Source organism: Frieseomelitta varia, unplaced genomic scaffold (assembly GCF_011392965.1).
Source record: "Frieseomelitta varia isolate USP_RPSP 00005682 unplaced genomic scaffold, Fvar_1.2 scaffold_600, whole genome shotgun sequence".
Classification (NCBI taxonomy): Eukaryota; Metazoa; Arthropoda; class Insecta; order Hymenoptera; family Apidae; genus Frieseomelitta; species Frieseomelitta varia.
The window spans coordinates 12912-30000 of NW_025110369.1; the positions used below are offsets into that span (position 1 = coordinate 12912).

Consider the following 17089-nt stretch of genomic DNA (forward strand, 5'->3'; position numbering starts at 1 on the left):
TAAGTTAATCTAATATTTCTCACTAAGTCTTTAGTTAATAGTTAGGTTAAGTTAACCTAATAAAGGTCTATAAAAAACCTAATAAAGATCTATAAAAAAGAAAAGAAAACAATATATAGACAAACAAAAGAGCAACGATGAATTAGCATTGAAAAAAAATGAAGGAAACATTTCAATACCTGCAGCTATATGTATCTACATATCTGTATATTTCTCTAGTTAAGTTAACCTAACAATAAGTTCTTCTCAAAAGAAGAAGAAAAAGAAAGAAAGAATACAATAAATTTAACCTAACAGTAAGTTCTTCATAAAAGAAAAAGAAAAAGAAAGAAAATGAGTGGACAAAAATGAATGATGGAAATAGAGAAATTAAAATGACATTCCAAGTATGTATCTACTTATACATAATACTTGTATATTTAATTACAACACTTGTACATTTCTCCTTATTAGGTTAAGTTGACCTCCTAGGTTCTTTAGCTAATAGTTAGGTTAAATTATCCTAATAAAGAATTATCTATAAAATAAAAAAGAAAAAAGGAAAAGAAACAATAAATAGACAAACAAGAGATCAACGAGATGAATTACTTTAATAGAAAAATGAAAATGCCATTTTAACAACTCCAACTATGTATGCATACACTTGTGAGGTTCTCCTAACAATAAATTCTTCTTCTCAAATCTAACAATAAATTCTTCTGAAAAGATCCGTAGATCTTTCAAGAAAGAAGAAAAGGAACAACACATGGACAAACAAGGGAGCAACGATGAATTATCAAAATAGGATGAAAATGACATTCCAACTGCTGTGCACTTCCGGTCTCTGTAGCTACTTGCGTACTTCTCCCATTAAGTTAACAATAAGTTAAACTCGTACTTGCTCCTCTACGTTCAAACATGTGCTCGCGGTACGTCTCGACAGCCGTTATCGAGTATCATCTACGTACGTCGTTTGACGTTCGACGAAGTTTAACTCGGCCACTACGATTACCAATCGCGCGAAACATCTTCAATTTCTTGCTGGACGTTCCGTCGATCGAAGTAACGACGGAAAAACGGGACAACGCGCAACTTTGCAAGAACAAACGTCTCGAGCGTTAAGCGCGACAATAGTCACAAACTTTGTCTCACAGCGATGGCGGAAAAAGTTTCGCGGAAGAATCTTTCGGTAACGTAACGACGTCGTCGGGGAGACGACACACAAAGTAAAAATAAAATCTTTTACGCGTATATATAGAATTCAATCATAGATCGCCACAAGATTTTTCTGAAGAATTCAGAAAGTCGGAAAGCATGCGGTGTCTGCGTAATTTCGTCCGGTATGTACAGAAGTACCCAGTTAAGTGTCGTGTCAGTTAACTGGGTACTTCTGTACCCAGTTAAACATGGGGAACTGTCGCTATCCCCACCAATCCTTGGAATTGGGACTATCCCCACTCTACGCTACTTAGCACGCAGCCACGTGAAATATGACACTAGCAAAAACAAGCCAAGCGATATATATATATATATATATATATATATACACACACACAATATTATATATATTTATATATACTATATATTATATTATACAATTTATATATACTATACAATATTATACATATATATACAATATTATAGATTCAGATGAGACCTCTGATTTTCTCCCCTTAACATTAAAACTATTAATGGACTAAAGCACAGATATTAAAGTATGAGAATACACAAGCTTTTGTTTTATGAAAAAAAATCATTGAAATCTCTTATAAAAAAAAAAAATACACCGTTTCTCATCTATAATATATTTAACAAAAATTATGAGTAAGTCACTGGTGACCACCTCCGTATAGTTCTAGTGTTAAACGGAGTTCTCACCACTCCGAGAAAATGCCGAGAGAATCGCAGTCGTCGTAATATCGAGGGTTTATCGTTGCTCCGATACGTAATACGAATTTTCAGCTCTCAACTTTCGAGAGGTTTAATCCTCTTAAACGACGCGATATCAAGCGAGAACGAGCAGGTAGTACTTTTTGCAGCCGAAAGTGTAAGAGATATCACGGGCGTGGGAAAAGAGAAGAAAAGGAAGAGAGAGAGAGAGAGAGAGAGTCGCCGGGAACAAACGAAAATTCGACGAGATGCAACTCTCGCCGGATATATAGGTCAGGACATAGGTTGTTTTCCTCGAGGATTTTCTCAGTCGCGCGTTTTGTCGTCGAATTGCAAAATTATAAAGAGAGAGGGAGAGAGAGACCGCTGCTCCGCTCGATCTGATCGCGGTGTCGTAAAAAATTCTAGAAAAAAGAAAAGAACCAACGCAGAAAGAAAGAGAGAAAAAGCAGAGACAGAGGGTAAGAAATTTAAAGGACTTGGCGACCACGAAGGTGGACGTTTCGGTAAAGTTCGCGTGGTTAAGATCTTGACACGAAAAGGGGTGCAGCACGGTCCTCGAGTGCTCGTAACGTTGAAGTGGAGGGTGGAATAAATAGAATAAATAGAATAGAGTAGGTGCTTGCAGGTGAGTTTCTTTCCCGCCAACCAAAATTGTTTCGGTGATTTCCACTTCGTTGGCGCGACGGCAGGATAGAACAAACAAAAACACCGATCTTTTGCATTTCTTCTTTTTTTTTTTCACGAGAAATATTTCGACGCAACGCGACACGTATCGGGTGTCACGGTCAAATTGTCTCGTCTCTATCGATTTCTCGAATCGACGATAGCGCACGTTCGACAAACGGATGAAGGAGTTTCTCACGACGAGAATCCGACTATGCAGAATCCAACGTGTGTCGCAGTGTTGCACAGAATCGCAGGTGCAGAACGGGCTGCGAATCTGCAATCGTAACGGCTCTACCCTCGCCTCTATAACGTGCCTCTATTGGCGTTGAGTAGCTACCGAGAGCGAGGGCAATCTCGCTATTGATTGCACCTTGCATCCTCCCACCCCTTTCGGCCCTCCCGCCGAATCCCCTCCTCGCCATCATCCTTCGTCCATGCCAAGCTTCGGGGCAACCCCTCCGATTCCCCTTTTTCTCTACTCTGCTCGCCTCCTTTCCGCTCTTCTTCTTTCGACTCGAATCTCGCTCCGAGGCCGAGAATCCACGCGTCCCCCCTCTCCCCCCCCCTCGAACGCGTCCGACACGCGCCTACCTTTTTATTACCACGTTTCCCTCCCCTTCGAGCGACGCACGCCAACTGTTGTCAAACGACAATCCATCCGTCTCTCTACCGACCATTTTTTTTTTTTTTTTTTTTTTAGCACCGTGCCACACAGGCACTCCCCACGGTTGAACTTTCCGTTAGGGCCGAAAATCTTGGCATTTATTTTCATCGTAAGACGAGGAATTCTTTTTTCTTTTTTTAAATTTGTTACGAACTCGATCGTGTATGTCGTTTTACATATTGTGGGGCGTGCACGATTATTCCTAGTGTGTTAACACTAAACGTACTACCGACACTTTATGTATACGTAAATGTTCCTACTGATTGGAATAATACAAATAACTGTATATTTAATGTAGTATATTGTATTGTAACATAATTATAGTATATCGTATACTACATTATAGTATTATAGTATATTATAATATTTTAAATATACTAGTATAGTAAATAATAGTAAATTAGCTGTATTATTTAGTATATATTTAATATAGTAAAGTATAGTATAGCATAGTAAATAATGGTGAATAGTATAGTATAATAATGCACCTTAACCTCTGCACACTTTACAGACTCGATAATCATTGTCACCGCAGTATTATAAAACGATTCAAAGGCAAAACGATTAATCGTAACAGCGTGTGGAGTATGTTGTAATTTACACCCATTTGTTGGTCTAACGTAGATATAGACATTACAGGGTGTTTGTAACTTCTAGGACAGTACTGGCCAGTATGTGAAACAAAGTGCTGATAAACACGAGTTGGAAAATTAACAGCTTCAAAGTTATAAACGATTTTTTTGCTCGGTGAGAAAGTCAGAGCACATCCGGGGATGTTTGAGACAGTACGTAATTATTTAATACGAAAGTGTTCGAGCATGAAAGGACACGTAGAAAACGTCGTGCAGTCAGAAAAAGATGAAATTACAAAGGTAAGCCACTGCTTGCATATCGCAGTGCGATAACTGTCGAAACGAAGAGGTTTTTTTTTTTTCTTCAAACCGAAACGAAAATCGTTTATAATTTTCAAACTATTAATTTCCACCTGCCAAAGTTTATTATACTTTTATTACATTACTTTTATTATACTTTCATTATACTTTTATTATTTTATTATTTATTACTTTTATCATACTTTTATTCGTTCGTTTCAGGGAGTATTACTCTACCCTTAGAAGTTACGAACCCTTTTTTCTGCCCACCCTGTATATACCCACCGCCGCGTTTGATGCAGTTTGAACCGAGCGCGGCGCCTTGACGTCAGTTTTTGCTAATTAATTAATTCGAGCGAGTTAAAAGAAACGATCGCGATCCGAAGTGTCGAGAATACCGGGACGAGACAGAGACAGAGGCAGAGGCGTTCGAATAAAACGGGAGCTTGATTTAAGACCGCTACACACCGACCTTTTCCGTCGTCGCTCGACTGGCAACCCCGATCGGTCTTCCGGTCGGCCGAAATTAACGCGGCTTATTTTTACCGCCGGGGAATATCGAGAAAAAACGCGTCGACTCGCGTCGGCCGTCCGGCTTGACGTCAATTTTGTTAATTAATTCGCCTTCGTTAGAATCGATCGATCGGGACCTGCGACGACACGTTAGCGTCGTTAAACGCCAACTACCGCGGAAACTCGATTTCACTGCTTAAAGATTTATCGGGGGACCGTGCCCCCACACTCTCCCCCACCGTGTCTCGTCGAGCACACTGTTGTCGCGTATAGCGTAAGTTGCGATATTTTTATTTTACCTCAAACTTTTCGCAACACGCGCAAATCACAACAACGTCCGTTTATATTTGCAAAAATCCGAGATACTGAAATTCCTTGAAATCCGAAATTCTGAAGTTTCTTAAAATCGACGAAGATTATTTCGATACGATAATCAAAGCGTGACAAATCGCGACTTTGTACGCTTTAAAAGATGCACGCACACGTGCCCATATACAGGGTGATTCACGCAACTTGCACACCTGAAATAACTTTGAAATTATACGTCTAGTGAAAAATTGTACGATCTTAGGGGAGGCAGAATGTGGCGTGTCAATATTTTGTGGATATCGAAATTTTCAAGGTCATCTCCATTTTTTTTTTTTTTTAATTGGACCATATGTATATCAGTAGAATATTAAATTTCAAGCAAAAAAGTATCAAGCTACATTTGTCCTAAACCTAACAGTTAAAAAGATATGTTACGATATTTTAAATTATCGTTAACATTATCGAGTAACAAAAATTCGAGAAAACCTAATATTTCGTCACTTAACCTCAATGTTCGAAGTTCAATGAAACCGCAAAAAAAAAAAAAAAAAAAGAATCACTCAAACAATCAAAAGAAAAAAGTTTAATAAAATGATGAAAAAAAGAGAGTTGCACAGCAAGTTTCGAGGGAAACTTTAATCTTCGAGATCGCGATGGATTTAGTCGTAAATAAAACTTTTCAGTGTTCTTACATATTTTTACGAATTTTTACGAAAAAACACTTTTTCATTTGCCACATGGCGTTCTTGAAATATCTTGAAAAATATCTTGAAAAAAAAAAATGAATTCAGAATAATGAAAACAGAAGTTTTACGTTTTGTAAAAACGAGACCAAGCAGATTGTTATATGATCTTTTTTTAATAAAGTCACGACACTTTAAAGTGCTGACAATTTTTCATTTAAATTAATTGTGGTGCAAAACCAACTCCCGCGAAAACAATTCATATATTTGCCGGAATAGTGTCGATGACAAGCTCGTGAAATTGTTTTTAGGAGATATACCAAAACGGTACATATTATTTTTTTATATTCTGTTTAAAAACTCGATAAAAAAAACATTATTAATGTTAAAAAATCCGTACATATACATACGCTCGATTTAGCAAACGCGATTACGCTAATTGCCGGTGGCGAGGCTTTCACAATCGATACGCTCGCATGAAAGTCGAAACGGAGTCGTTGTTTTCTCATGATGCATAAATGCATAGACCGACGTGTCGCGCAAAATGCTAAACTCCACGGCAGTGGATCTACCGGCCAACTTCGTCCAACTTCGTCCATCCACCTTTCCGCTCCATTGCGAAAATACTGTATCTTTGGTATTTGCGCGAACAAAAATAATCAACAACAGTCTAATTGTTTCCATGAAACCAGCCCCCTTTTTGTAAAATAAATAAAAATGAGCAAAAGAATCATCAGCTATGTTTAATTGTTTCTACGAGACCAGCCCTCTCTTTATAAAATAGATAAAAATAAATAAAAATAATCAACTGTCCAATTGTTTCTACGAAACCAGCCCTCTTTTTGCAAAAGTCAAAGCAAAGCTTGTCCCTCGGCGAGAACGTGAGAACATCCCCGGCAAGGAGTCGTTGGTTCAGTCGTTGGACGCGAGCGCAAACGACGAGAAATTCCAGACAAAAGAGAAGTACAGACGTATATCGGAAACGAGATATACTCGAAGGAAACGCCTAGCTCATCGGGGAATAATAAGGAATACGGCTGGCAGAACGACGTTCATCCGCGTAGTTTGTTGCCAATTACCCTTACGTGTCCACCTACATTGGGTTCTGGACGAGAACCGAGACATCAACATCGTATCGTTGAATAACATGTGCGCGCATAACTTGCACACGACACGTCGCCTATACACTGTGTATACCTGTGTGTGCAAATGTATACGTATATGAATATGCATACACACACACGTAGGAAACGAACGAGGAAGAGGAGTGGCCGCACGCTGCATCGGACAGGTTGCAACTGCGTATATTATGCATCGGTAATAACCGCTCACCAAAGATCTAGCCAACCAGAAACAACTTTCTCCGCTGTCGCGTTCGAGGCGATCTCGATCGAAGATCCTTCTTCATTATTGTGTATCGTCGTGTTTCATAGTTCAAATTACGATTTCCCCCAAAGGGTGTTTTCCAATCGAAAGAAAAGAAAGTTTCAAGATTGCCTCCTTAGCAGGAAGGTTTATACTTAATTCTCAGCTTAAAACTAGAAAACCGAAGGAAACTGGAACGACAAACGGAAATCCTCGCGTAAACGGTGGCTAACAACAATCAAGAATGAGTTTTTTACGAAGACAATTGTTTGTTCTCTACCGAGATACGATCAAGTTGTAATCTATCATCAAGGATCATAACGGGACTCACTCTCTTTGTTGAGTATCTCCCTGACAAAGAAGATCCTGCAATTTGTGATTTGTGCAAAGTTCAATCGACAGTGGAATATATTATAGTCAAGTGCAGAAAATACACCGCGAATAGACATCAACTGAGCATAAGTCCTTCTCTGAACGATAATGAATCGATTCTAAAACTAATACACTTTCTCAGACGGTCTAACCTTTATAATAAATTGTAAGATTTAGCTTCAAATCGCTAATAACAAGTGGTAAAAAACCTAACCTAACCTTAAATAATGAAAATAAAGAAGAAAGAAAAACGTTTCAAGCTGCGAAACGACGAGTGAAATTCTTTTTCTTTTTCAGTAAGAGGAAACGTAGTTTGGTTTTATTTTTGGTTGTATACACACACACACACACACACACACACATTCACTCTCTACGTACATATCTCTATCTTAGTGGTTTTCGCAGCTTCGAGTTTCCCCTTCGAGTTTTTCACTAGATACTAAATTATTCACTTTTTCTCTCTCGTTGTTCCTTCTCTAACGTACCTTTCATTTTTACTCGATCTTTCCTGTTCCTTATCTCTTTCAGTTCTTCATTCTTGCAATCGCCAACTTTCATCTTTGACTTTATACGCGCGAATTTCCACTGATTTGAAAGACACTTTAACGAAACGAGTCTCCTCGCTTTCTCGATTGACCGTTGAACGAAAACTAATTTCTCCACGGAAAATCGTAATTTGTAATTCGTGATTCATATTTGTTCGCAAGAATTATCCGAAGCACGCGCACGGTTGCAAACAAGTCGTTAGTTGCCGTGGGCGACCATACTCGACGTTTGACCTAACCTAAACCCTTTGAAACGCGTCAACGTGATCATACGCGCGAGTTCGTGCGACGTGTCAAATGAAATTTGAACGAACATTAAAAAAACACGAATACTCTTTCCGTCTCGTCTACTTATGACAATCTACCCGTAATCTTGTCTACTTGTGACAATCTATTGTATATTTGTCTACTTTGTACCGAATGTCACTCGTACAAATAGAGACACTTGACACTTTGAAACGCATCGTGTCGCCATCTTTTTATCCCGTTGGCAAACTATACAATTAATAGGTATATTATTATTATTAGGTATACATTATTACAAGTAACGCCATTTTTCTCTTACATCCAAACTCTTTTCTGGTCCACTATACTATATGGAAGCGTTTTCATCAAACAGGAAAGGTGTACAGTACTGCGACTTTTACGAAGAGTGTAAAGCACGAAGAATGTTATTGTAACTCTCAGTTACTTAACCGCAAAAAATCGTGAAAGATCGATTTTTAAATCGACTCGTGACAATCCACTATATTATCCTGATTTGTTACTACTGCAAAATCGGCATTTTGCCCACAAATCAAGAGGATTTTTATGAAAAGACTTACTCGATGGAAAGTACGTATGGTAATCTAACATTTATCTAACTAAACGCCTAATTTAACAACAGAAATCGAAAATGTTCATTTTGGCGTAGAAAGCGAGATTACTAATATGTTATCTATGGCGATCGAAAATAATTGAAAGCAATTGCATAATTTGACAGCTGTATATGTGTATTTTCTCTCGATCTTTTCACAAGTTTAACTACTTGCGCTGGCAACTGATTGCGGACCATAACGAGTGACCAAACTGTATACAATAGTTCGTCGCTTTTTTTTTTTAACTCGTCGGTACGATATTATTGAAAAGTAATAAATTTACTATTTGTTTTGCCTGGGTTGTACTTAAATATACTTAAAATTGAGAAAATATTGCAATTTTGGGACAATTCTCGACGTGCGTGGCACGTCATTCCAACGCGAGGTTAACCACTGCGTTGGTAACTGATTGCGGACCATAACGAGTGACCAAACCGTATACAATAATTTGTCGCTTTGTTTTTGAACTCGTCGGTATGATATCGCTGGATAGAAGTTATTGAGAAGTAATAAATTTATTATTTGTTTCGTCTATTTCGTTTTACTTAAATATACTTAAAACTGGGGAAATACTACAATCTTGGAACAAAAGAATTCTCGACGTGCGTGACACGTCATTCCAGGGCAAGAGGTTAACCACTTGCGCTGGCAACTGATTGCGGACCATAACGAGTGACCAAACCGTATACAGTAATTCGTCGCTTTCTTTTTGAACTCGTCGGTACGATATTATTGAGAAGTAATAAATTTATTATTTGTTTTGCCTGGGTTATACTTAAATATACTTAAAACTGAGAAAATATTGCAATTTTGGGACAATTCTCGACGAGAGGCAAGAGGTTAAGATCGAACGGTCGCGAGCTTGAAACAGGCAACGTTCAAGTTTCCAAGGAAATCGGTTTTATCGAGCGAACGATCCGTCACTCGGACGGCGATTTCGAGCCATGAACAAGGTTACGCGAGGATCTCCCTCTGTGTTTGTCTACCACCGACAATCCGCGCGTACAGTTTGCGCACACACTCCAGCTCACAAGCCTTAGTTAGGGCACTCGGAGTTTCTAACTAAAGACCTGCCGCGACTGTGTGAAGCGGCGACATTCAGAAGATGGCCTTCGTGCCAGTGTGCAGCTGTTAAAGAAACCTTTATTAAGGAAGCGAGGCTAAATAAAGAGGTTACAGCCAGCAGAGGAACGTGAAAACTGGTGACAATTGGAGATTGGGGAAAAAGATCCTACAAACTGATGAAGTTCGAGGCTCGAGTACACGTGTACTTGAGAAATGTTCAAACTCGATTTCCTCGAAGACGGAGCATCTTGCAGGGAAAATTTGTTCTAACGTTTTTTTCCCTTACTTTTATGCGTAGAATAACTTTGGAAGTAGCGTCTCAATCTCGATTTTTTTTTTTTTTTTGAAAACGAAGGCTTTAACGATTGAAATTTTATTCTTTCTTTTCACGTAGAATCAACTAGTTCATGCTCGATTCTAACTACTCGTGCCAACAATGAAACACGGAGGCGAACAATGGCGTGGGCGAAGAAAACGGGTGATTTAGTTCAAATGAATTAGAATTTAAACAAAGAAGAGTTATCGAACGTTTTAACGTGATAACGCTGTTCCGTTTGGACGGAGCTTCAATCTGTGATGACATCCTGAACACACATCAAAAAGTATGCGAAAATTATTTGAATCAATTTGGAAATAATAATTCACTGAAAATTACAAAGTGTCCTACTTCAGAAACAGATCTATCGAAGCATTCTGCAGCAAGAATGGAATAACACGTCGCATAGAAACTGTTTTTTTTTTTTTTTTCGAGAAAATTGACCGCAAGAATAAAGTGGAAACTGTGATGAAGAAATGCGATGGATTCTTGGATCAAAAAAGAAAAAATAAACGCTTTTGGTAAGATTTGTGCAGTATTCTTTCGTCTTTTGTAAGAAAAAAAATCCCTTTACATTTTTTATTTTTTATTTTTAGACTTCAATACAAATACAGGATAGTCCGCTATACTCGTGACCAACCCGACTGAGAGATGATTCTAAAAACGTGCCGAAAAGAAAGAATAACGTCCTTCGTTCTCGAGAATCACCACGAGTGATTCATGTACAGTTTGTATAAATTTTCAATCTCGACTTTCTCTAAAAAAAAAAAAGAGGATTAGTTTCTTTATTAAGACCTTGCAATCAAGCACAGTCGACAAATTTTCAAAACTCGATCTCCTCGAGAACGAAGGCTAGAATGAAGAAACCTTACTCTTCCTTCCCGACACGTCTTCACACCTCTCAGTCGGTAAAATCACCGCGAGCCGCGGCACACCCTGTACAATAAGTGTCGCAAGACTTTTATAAACGGGCGTGTACGTGTCGTGTGTACACGGAAAGTCGGCAAGCGGCATTACGCGTAGCGCGAGGACGTTTAACGGCGACGTCTGCGCGCCGGCGCGCGGCGTCGCGGTCCGCGTACCAGAGGAGAGCCACTCCGGCTGCGCCTCCTTACGTCCTCCCCCATCTGGGTGCATCTGCACCCGCGGACGAACCGTCTCGACCCTTCCCAACCGCCGTCCAAGGGGGTGGCGACAACGCTAACGCAAAAATTCTCAGCCACCGCGACTTTCGGCCGGGCCGCGGCGGGCAATCGATAAAAAACCGATAAAACCGATAGCCACCGATACAGCTCGACACGTGACGGATAACGTGGCTGGCAGCCACGGTGTTCAACGCACCGGAACATCTGCAAATTGATTTCCGATACAGTCGACGTAGAAACGTCGTGCAAATTAGGTTACGCGTAATTATACAAATTCATCGCTGGATGTTGAAAGAACATCGATAACGACGAGCAGTGAGAAAGGGGATGAAGGGTAGGGATGTAACAGGGAGAATAATAGGTCAACGTCTTCTTTCGAAATTTGCACGATCAGTCGAGCATCAAACGGTCCCCGTAAGATTAAGAAACGGTTACGCAGGGCGAGCGTAAACCAGTGGTTTCCAACGTGGGGCTCAATTTGATCTTCTGGAAGAGGGGGGGAAAATGAGTTATTAACAATGAATTTTTAGCCTTTTTTTTCATTGTTAGTATGAGTTCAAATTGTATCTTGAATTTGTTAGCTACCTTTGTTTTATTTTGTAATAAGTTAAAAACGAAAGAAGTTTTCATTAAAATTATTTTATATTTTTATATTTTATATTTGTGCTATTTCAGTTTCTTTTGTACGTTTCGAAAATTTTATTTGTTTATCATCATCGCTTCACTTTGTTATTTTTTTTCTTTCGTGGACGTTCACGTTCCTTGGAAGATCTCTTGGGCTCTCTCCACGTCAAAAGTTCACTTTTCAATACAATAATAAGAATTGCGCGTATCAGGACTTTAGAGATGCACGGTCAAAAAAAGGTTGGGAAACACTGTTCTAGGTACTTTGGATAATCTGGACTGGATGATCGAACGGGGAAAGTTCGTAATTTTCGGAGGATACTGATAATTTTAATAATGGGTAATTCTTCAATAAAAATTGTTTAATAAATAATGATCAATTTCTCACCAATAGCATGCTCACTTTGCAAACTCGATACTGCTACATTAACTATATTCAGCGATATTGTTATAGTCTGGATAATAGCAACATTATTGTCGAATGTTGGTATATTTATTAGACATTGAATGAAAATTGCATTCAAGCTAGCGGGGGCGCTAATTTTGAAACGACGCTACGTTACTTTAGCTGTAGAATTTGAAACAAATTGCGAATGCGAGAACGCATTACACCGCCTAGGTGAGGGACGACTCGCGAGATCCTGCCCAACGTCGAAGTTCGTTCTTCTGATTTCTAGGTCAACGATCCTTCAACTTTCATCGAACGGTGGCACAGAATTAATTAATCAGTCCCTATCCTCGAGAATCGAAAGGAGGATCTGGCACGCGATCCATGCGGAGCGTGTGGCAAACGTGTAATTTCTGGTCGTGTCTTGTTGATCCATCGGCCAATGATACACGCTTATTAGGGTTGTTACGAAGAGTTACGAATGAAAGTACTAAAAATACAATAATATCAACTGAACAGAATTAAACTCCTCGACGTGCGAGTTAAATGAAATTTGATACGATCGAACAATGATGTTTATTTTTTATTGTAACATATGTGTAAACTCTAAACGAAGATGATTTTTTTATGCTGCGTAGCATCATAAACAAAATTAATGAAAAATCCAGTGATAAATTAATAATTCGATAGTCCTTTAGAGAATCTTAGACGAACATCTTGAAAATACTCTTCGTGCCACTACCTATATCAAACCAGACATTGATGAACTGGTATTTAAAAAGTAAGCTCAGTGTTCTCACTAAAAAATTCCATATTCTTTTCAATTGATATGAATATATTTTTCTAATCAATTTGTTTCACTATAAAAGTTATTTTAATATCCTCACAAATAATAATGTGAGTTGTATATATAACCTAGGTTAGAGATAATAATAATATAGGTTATATATACAACATAGATTATAGATAATAATAATATAGGTTATATATATAACCTAGGTTATAGATAATAATAATAATATAGGTTATATATATAACCTAGGTTATAGATAATAATAATAATATAGGTTATATATATATAACCTAACCCAAACCTGACCCAAACCTAGGTTATAGATAATAATAATATAGGTTATATATATATATAACCTAACCCAAACCTAACCTAAACCTAGGTTATAGATAATATAGGTTATATATATATATATAGGTTAATAATAATATAGGTTATATGTATAAGCTAGGTTATAGATAATAATAATATAGGTTACATATATAACCTAGGTTATAGATAATAATAATATAGGTTATGTACATAACCAAGATTATAAATAATAATAATATAGGTTTGGGTACATATATTAACCTGTATTAGACTACATTGACTATTCATATATGTACATATAACCTGTAATATAGGTTACATTGATCTGATAAAAAGAAAAAGAAAAAAAAACATAAACTATGTGCGACCCTCAACAAATTTTTGTTAGCCAATAGGGGCCGTATCTAAAAGATTGGACATCCATGCATTAATCTAATGAATCGTGACGCCAACGGGGAAAAGAGAACACGTGGAACGACGAACGCTCGTTCGAAAAGTGATGACGAACGGAAACGAGGAACGGAGGAGACGAGTCGTCGCGTTGCATCGGTTCGTACGTGCACAGAGAGGAGATACCTCGCCTGTGGTACGTGCCTGTAAGGCGAGGAACAGGAGAAGACGAAACGGGGCAGGATCCGACGAATTTGGCATTAGCTGCCGAGCCGCAAATGGGACGAACGAATGGCTGTGCTAATCGTTTAAATCGATATCGCGCTGAAACTGGCGTCGACGTCGCTCGAGCCACGCTCTTCCTCTCGCAAATTCGCGATTCGCGCCGTCAGCGTGGAAATCTTCGATGCTCGGCGCCGTTGACACGGACGAGACGACAGTGAAATAAAATAAAATTATAAAAGAAGGATCAACTCACTGTCAACACTAGAAGGAATAGGAAAAGGTTTATAATACAATAATGAACTTTTCGTATATTTTGTAAAAATCATTCGAATCTCTGAAAAGAAACGCGAAATTAACTTAAAAAAAAAAAAATACAAATTAGTTATTTTGGTAGTTTTAGTGTTAACGTTTAAAAAAAGAGTTGAAAATTTCGATTAATTACGAAGATAATTACTATGTTTCCTTTGTCAGTGTCTTGTAATTTTGTTCGAGCGAAATTGTACAATTTTCGTAACATTATTCTAAATTACGAGTTTGTTGAAACATTCATTGAAATTATATGCAACTGTGATTTGCAGGTAGTATTGTTTACAACAAGTTTATAACCTTTACAACAAGAAAACCTTTGTACCAGTAATTTTCCAAGGTTTATAATTTTATAATCAGCGTCTTGTAACTTTGTCCAAGCAAAATTGTACCATTTTTTCGTATCATTGATGAGATGAAGAGTTTGTTTCGTAGCATAACGAGAACCTTTGTGCCAGTAATTTTTTTTTGCAAAGTGTTTTATAATTTTTGCCCGCTAGTGCAAATTTGGCCGCGTTCCCGAGCGCAGAAGACAATCAAACTGGAGCCACGAAGAAGGGGACACGTATGTACGTGCGAGGAATTTGCGCGAGGTGCAAGGAATCGTTGACGAAGAAAGGGAGAGAAACGATGCGACGGGGTGAAGGGAGAAATTTGAAATTCTTTTCCAATTGCCAAGTGAATTTCTACACGAGACGCTCGTTAGAGAGTCGCACGTAGCGCCAACTACTTATGTTTGGCGAGTCGTCTGCCAAATCGTCGGCCAATCTACCTCGCGAGACAGGCGCGCGAGAGAGAGAGAGAGAGAGAGAGAGAGAGATAGAGAGTGGCTGTTTCTCTGGGGGAGGACGCGATGCGACGCGACGTGACGAGTCGTTTGGACGAAAACACGAGAGAAGAGAGAAGAAAAGAAAAAAAGAAAGAAAAGGAAAGAGAAAGGTGTGAGTGCTTACCTTGCAGTGGGTGCAGTTGAAGATGACCGAATAGGGCTGTGCACAGTCGTACCGCGCGAGCACTTCCTCGAACTCACAGTGCAGCCTCGCGGCTAACGCGTCGACGAGCAACAGCTTGTCCAGGGCATCGACGCACTTCTCGCCACCGTTTAGCACGTTCTCGAGCGGACCGCCCTTGCCAGGTGCCAGGGCGTTGACCACCGCGTGGTCGCAGCAGTGCCGCAGACGCAACCCGCTCATGAACCAATATCGATTCTCCCTCGGGGTTAAAAAACTTCGCGTACTAGTGCTCCGGCCAAAATCATCCCGACAGATGTCCCTCTTATGCGACTCCTCGAGATAAAAAAGGCACTGTTCCGGAGCCATCGATACGCCATCTCGATCGGCTGCTTTCTCTCGATCGGTCCCTCTGGTTTTTTCACTCGCGAACCCGCTGCCTCCGCCTCCTCCTCCACCTCCACCTCCTCCTCCTCCTCCTCCTCCTCCTCCTCCTCCGTCTGCCCCCGACGACTTGATCGAACTCGAGCCGAACCGTCCCGATTCCGCCGCCACCGCCGCCACCGCTGCCGCCGCCACCATCGACGCCGTCGCCGTCGTCGTTGTCGACGTCGACGTAGCCGTAGCCGTCGTCCTCGTCGTCGCCGTACCCTTTTTCCCACCGGTCGACCAATAGCAATTCCCGGCAACCTTGACCTTCTTCATCACCTCGACGAACTCGGCGTTGTTCCCTCCTGGCGAGCTGGTCGCGCACGCGGCCGGACAGGTTTTCGGCACCTCCGGCGGGCCGCAGCTACCCTGAAGATCGGCCGGCGCTGGGCCCGCCAGGTCGCAGGCCGACAACCAAGGGTTTATCTGATTCACCTCCCAGCTGTATTCGTTGTAAGGATGCATCGACTCGGACTCGAGAACGGTTTCGCCGCGATCGTTATCTCGATACGACGACTCCTCCACTTCTCGTTGCTCGCGACTTTGTTCCTCCTGTTGTTGCTGCTGCTGCTGCTGCTGTTGTTGTTGTTGTTGTTCTTCGTGTCGACGACGATGGTGCCCGTTGTCCCGGATCAACTGTTCCCGCGCTCCGTGCTCCTCCTCCAGTTGCCGGTAATGTTGCTGCTGGTATTGCTGGTATTGCTGCTGCTGTTGACGTTGGTGAGCGATGCTCGACGATACCAGCAGAGAGGAGATCTGCGTGGCGTTGTGACGCGGAACGTTCTCAACGGGGCCGAGGGATGGATTGCGGGTGAAGCCAGAGATGAACTGTCCGGAGGGATTCGTCGAGGATACCAAAGGCCAAGCCAGTAGATACAACACGAACAACAGTCCGTACTTTTGGCCGCAGCTGTTGCTGGATGTCTTCTTCTTCCTCTTTTTCGCAGTCGTCGTCGTCGTCGTCGTCGTCGTCGTCGTCGTCGTCGTTGGTCCTTTTGTCGGAAGTTTCGTTTCGTTCTCGTTATTTCCGTTGGCGATAGTCGGCTTCTGGAAACGGGCAGTGTAGTGGCTCTCGCGTTCTCCGCCGTTCCTCCCCGCGTCGCGATCACGTCGAAATCTCTCGAACTTGAGTTCACGAGCGTCGAGTTGTTCGTCGTTCGACGAAGGGCGATTGCCAACGTCCCGACCGTGTCGCGTCCCATCTCGACGAACGGTACAGTCCGGATCCAGCTCGTCCTCGCGTCCAGCAAAACGAACGTTCCCGATCGCGCGGCATGACTGGCCGATAACGCGGCAGCAGCTCTCGTCATCGTCGTTCTCGTCGTTGTAGGCAGTGTAAGGAGATACATCGATCGGAGGAACGTTCGTGACACACGCGGCACGAGTTCCGGAGGGATCGGCCAGGCACTCGATGATCGCGCGATGATC

The 17089-nt window shown here is 40.8% G+C and overlaps 1 protein-coding gene and 1 long non-coding RNA gene across 4 annotated transcripts in view; one reads left to right on the forward strand and one right to left on the reverse strand.

The window, feature by feature from the left end:
* Positions 1-6910: 6910 nt before the first annotated feature.
* Positions 6911-11904, forward strand: LOC122534483. Of its 3 annotated transcripts, XR_006307912.1 has the most exons (5): positions 6911-7612; positions 8481-8695; positions 10178-10385; positions 10456-10620; positions 10696-11904. It is a non-coding gene; the product is annotated as an uncharacterized LOC122534483 (long non-coding RNA). The 3 variants fall into 3 exon arrangements; XR_006307913.1 differs by lacking the exon at positions 6911-7612 and having other exon boundaries at positions 7624-8704; XR_006307911.1 differs by lacking the exon at positions 6911-7612 and having other exon boundaries at positions 7624-8695.
* A 1056-nt stretch (positions 11905-12960) lies between these two features.
* The window catches only part of LOC122534485, a 5620-nt gene continuing 1491 nt past the window's right edge, over positions 12961-17089 (reverse strand). Inside the window, exons 1-3 of the mRNA XM_043665148.1 lie at positions 15708-17089; positions 15148-15677; positions 12961-13055 (exon numbers count right to left, since the gene is read on the reverse strand). The exon at positions 15708-17089 is cut by the window's right edge and continues 1491 nt beyond it. Of these exons, the coding sequence (XP_043521083.1) occupies positions 12961-13055; positions 15148-15677; positions 15708-17089 (2007 nt within the window). The remainder of the gene's footprint in view (positions 13056-15147; positions 15678-15707) is intronic.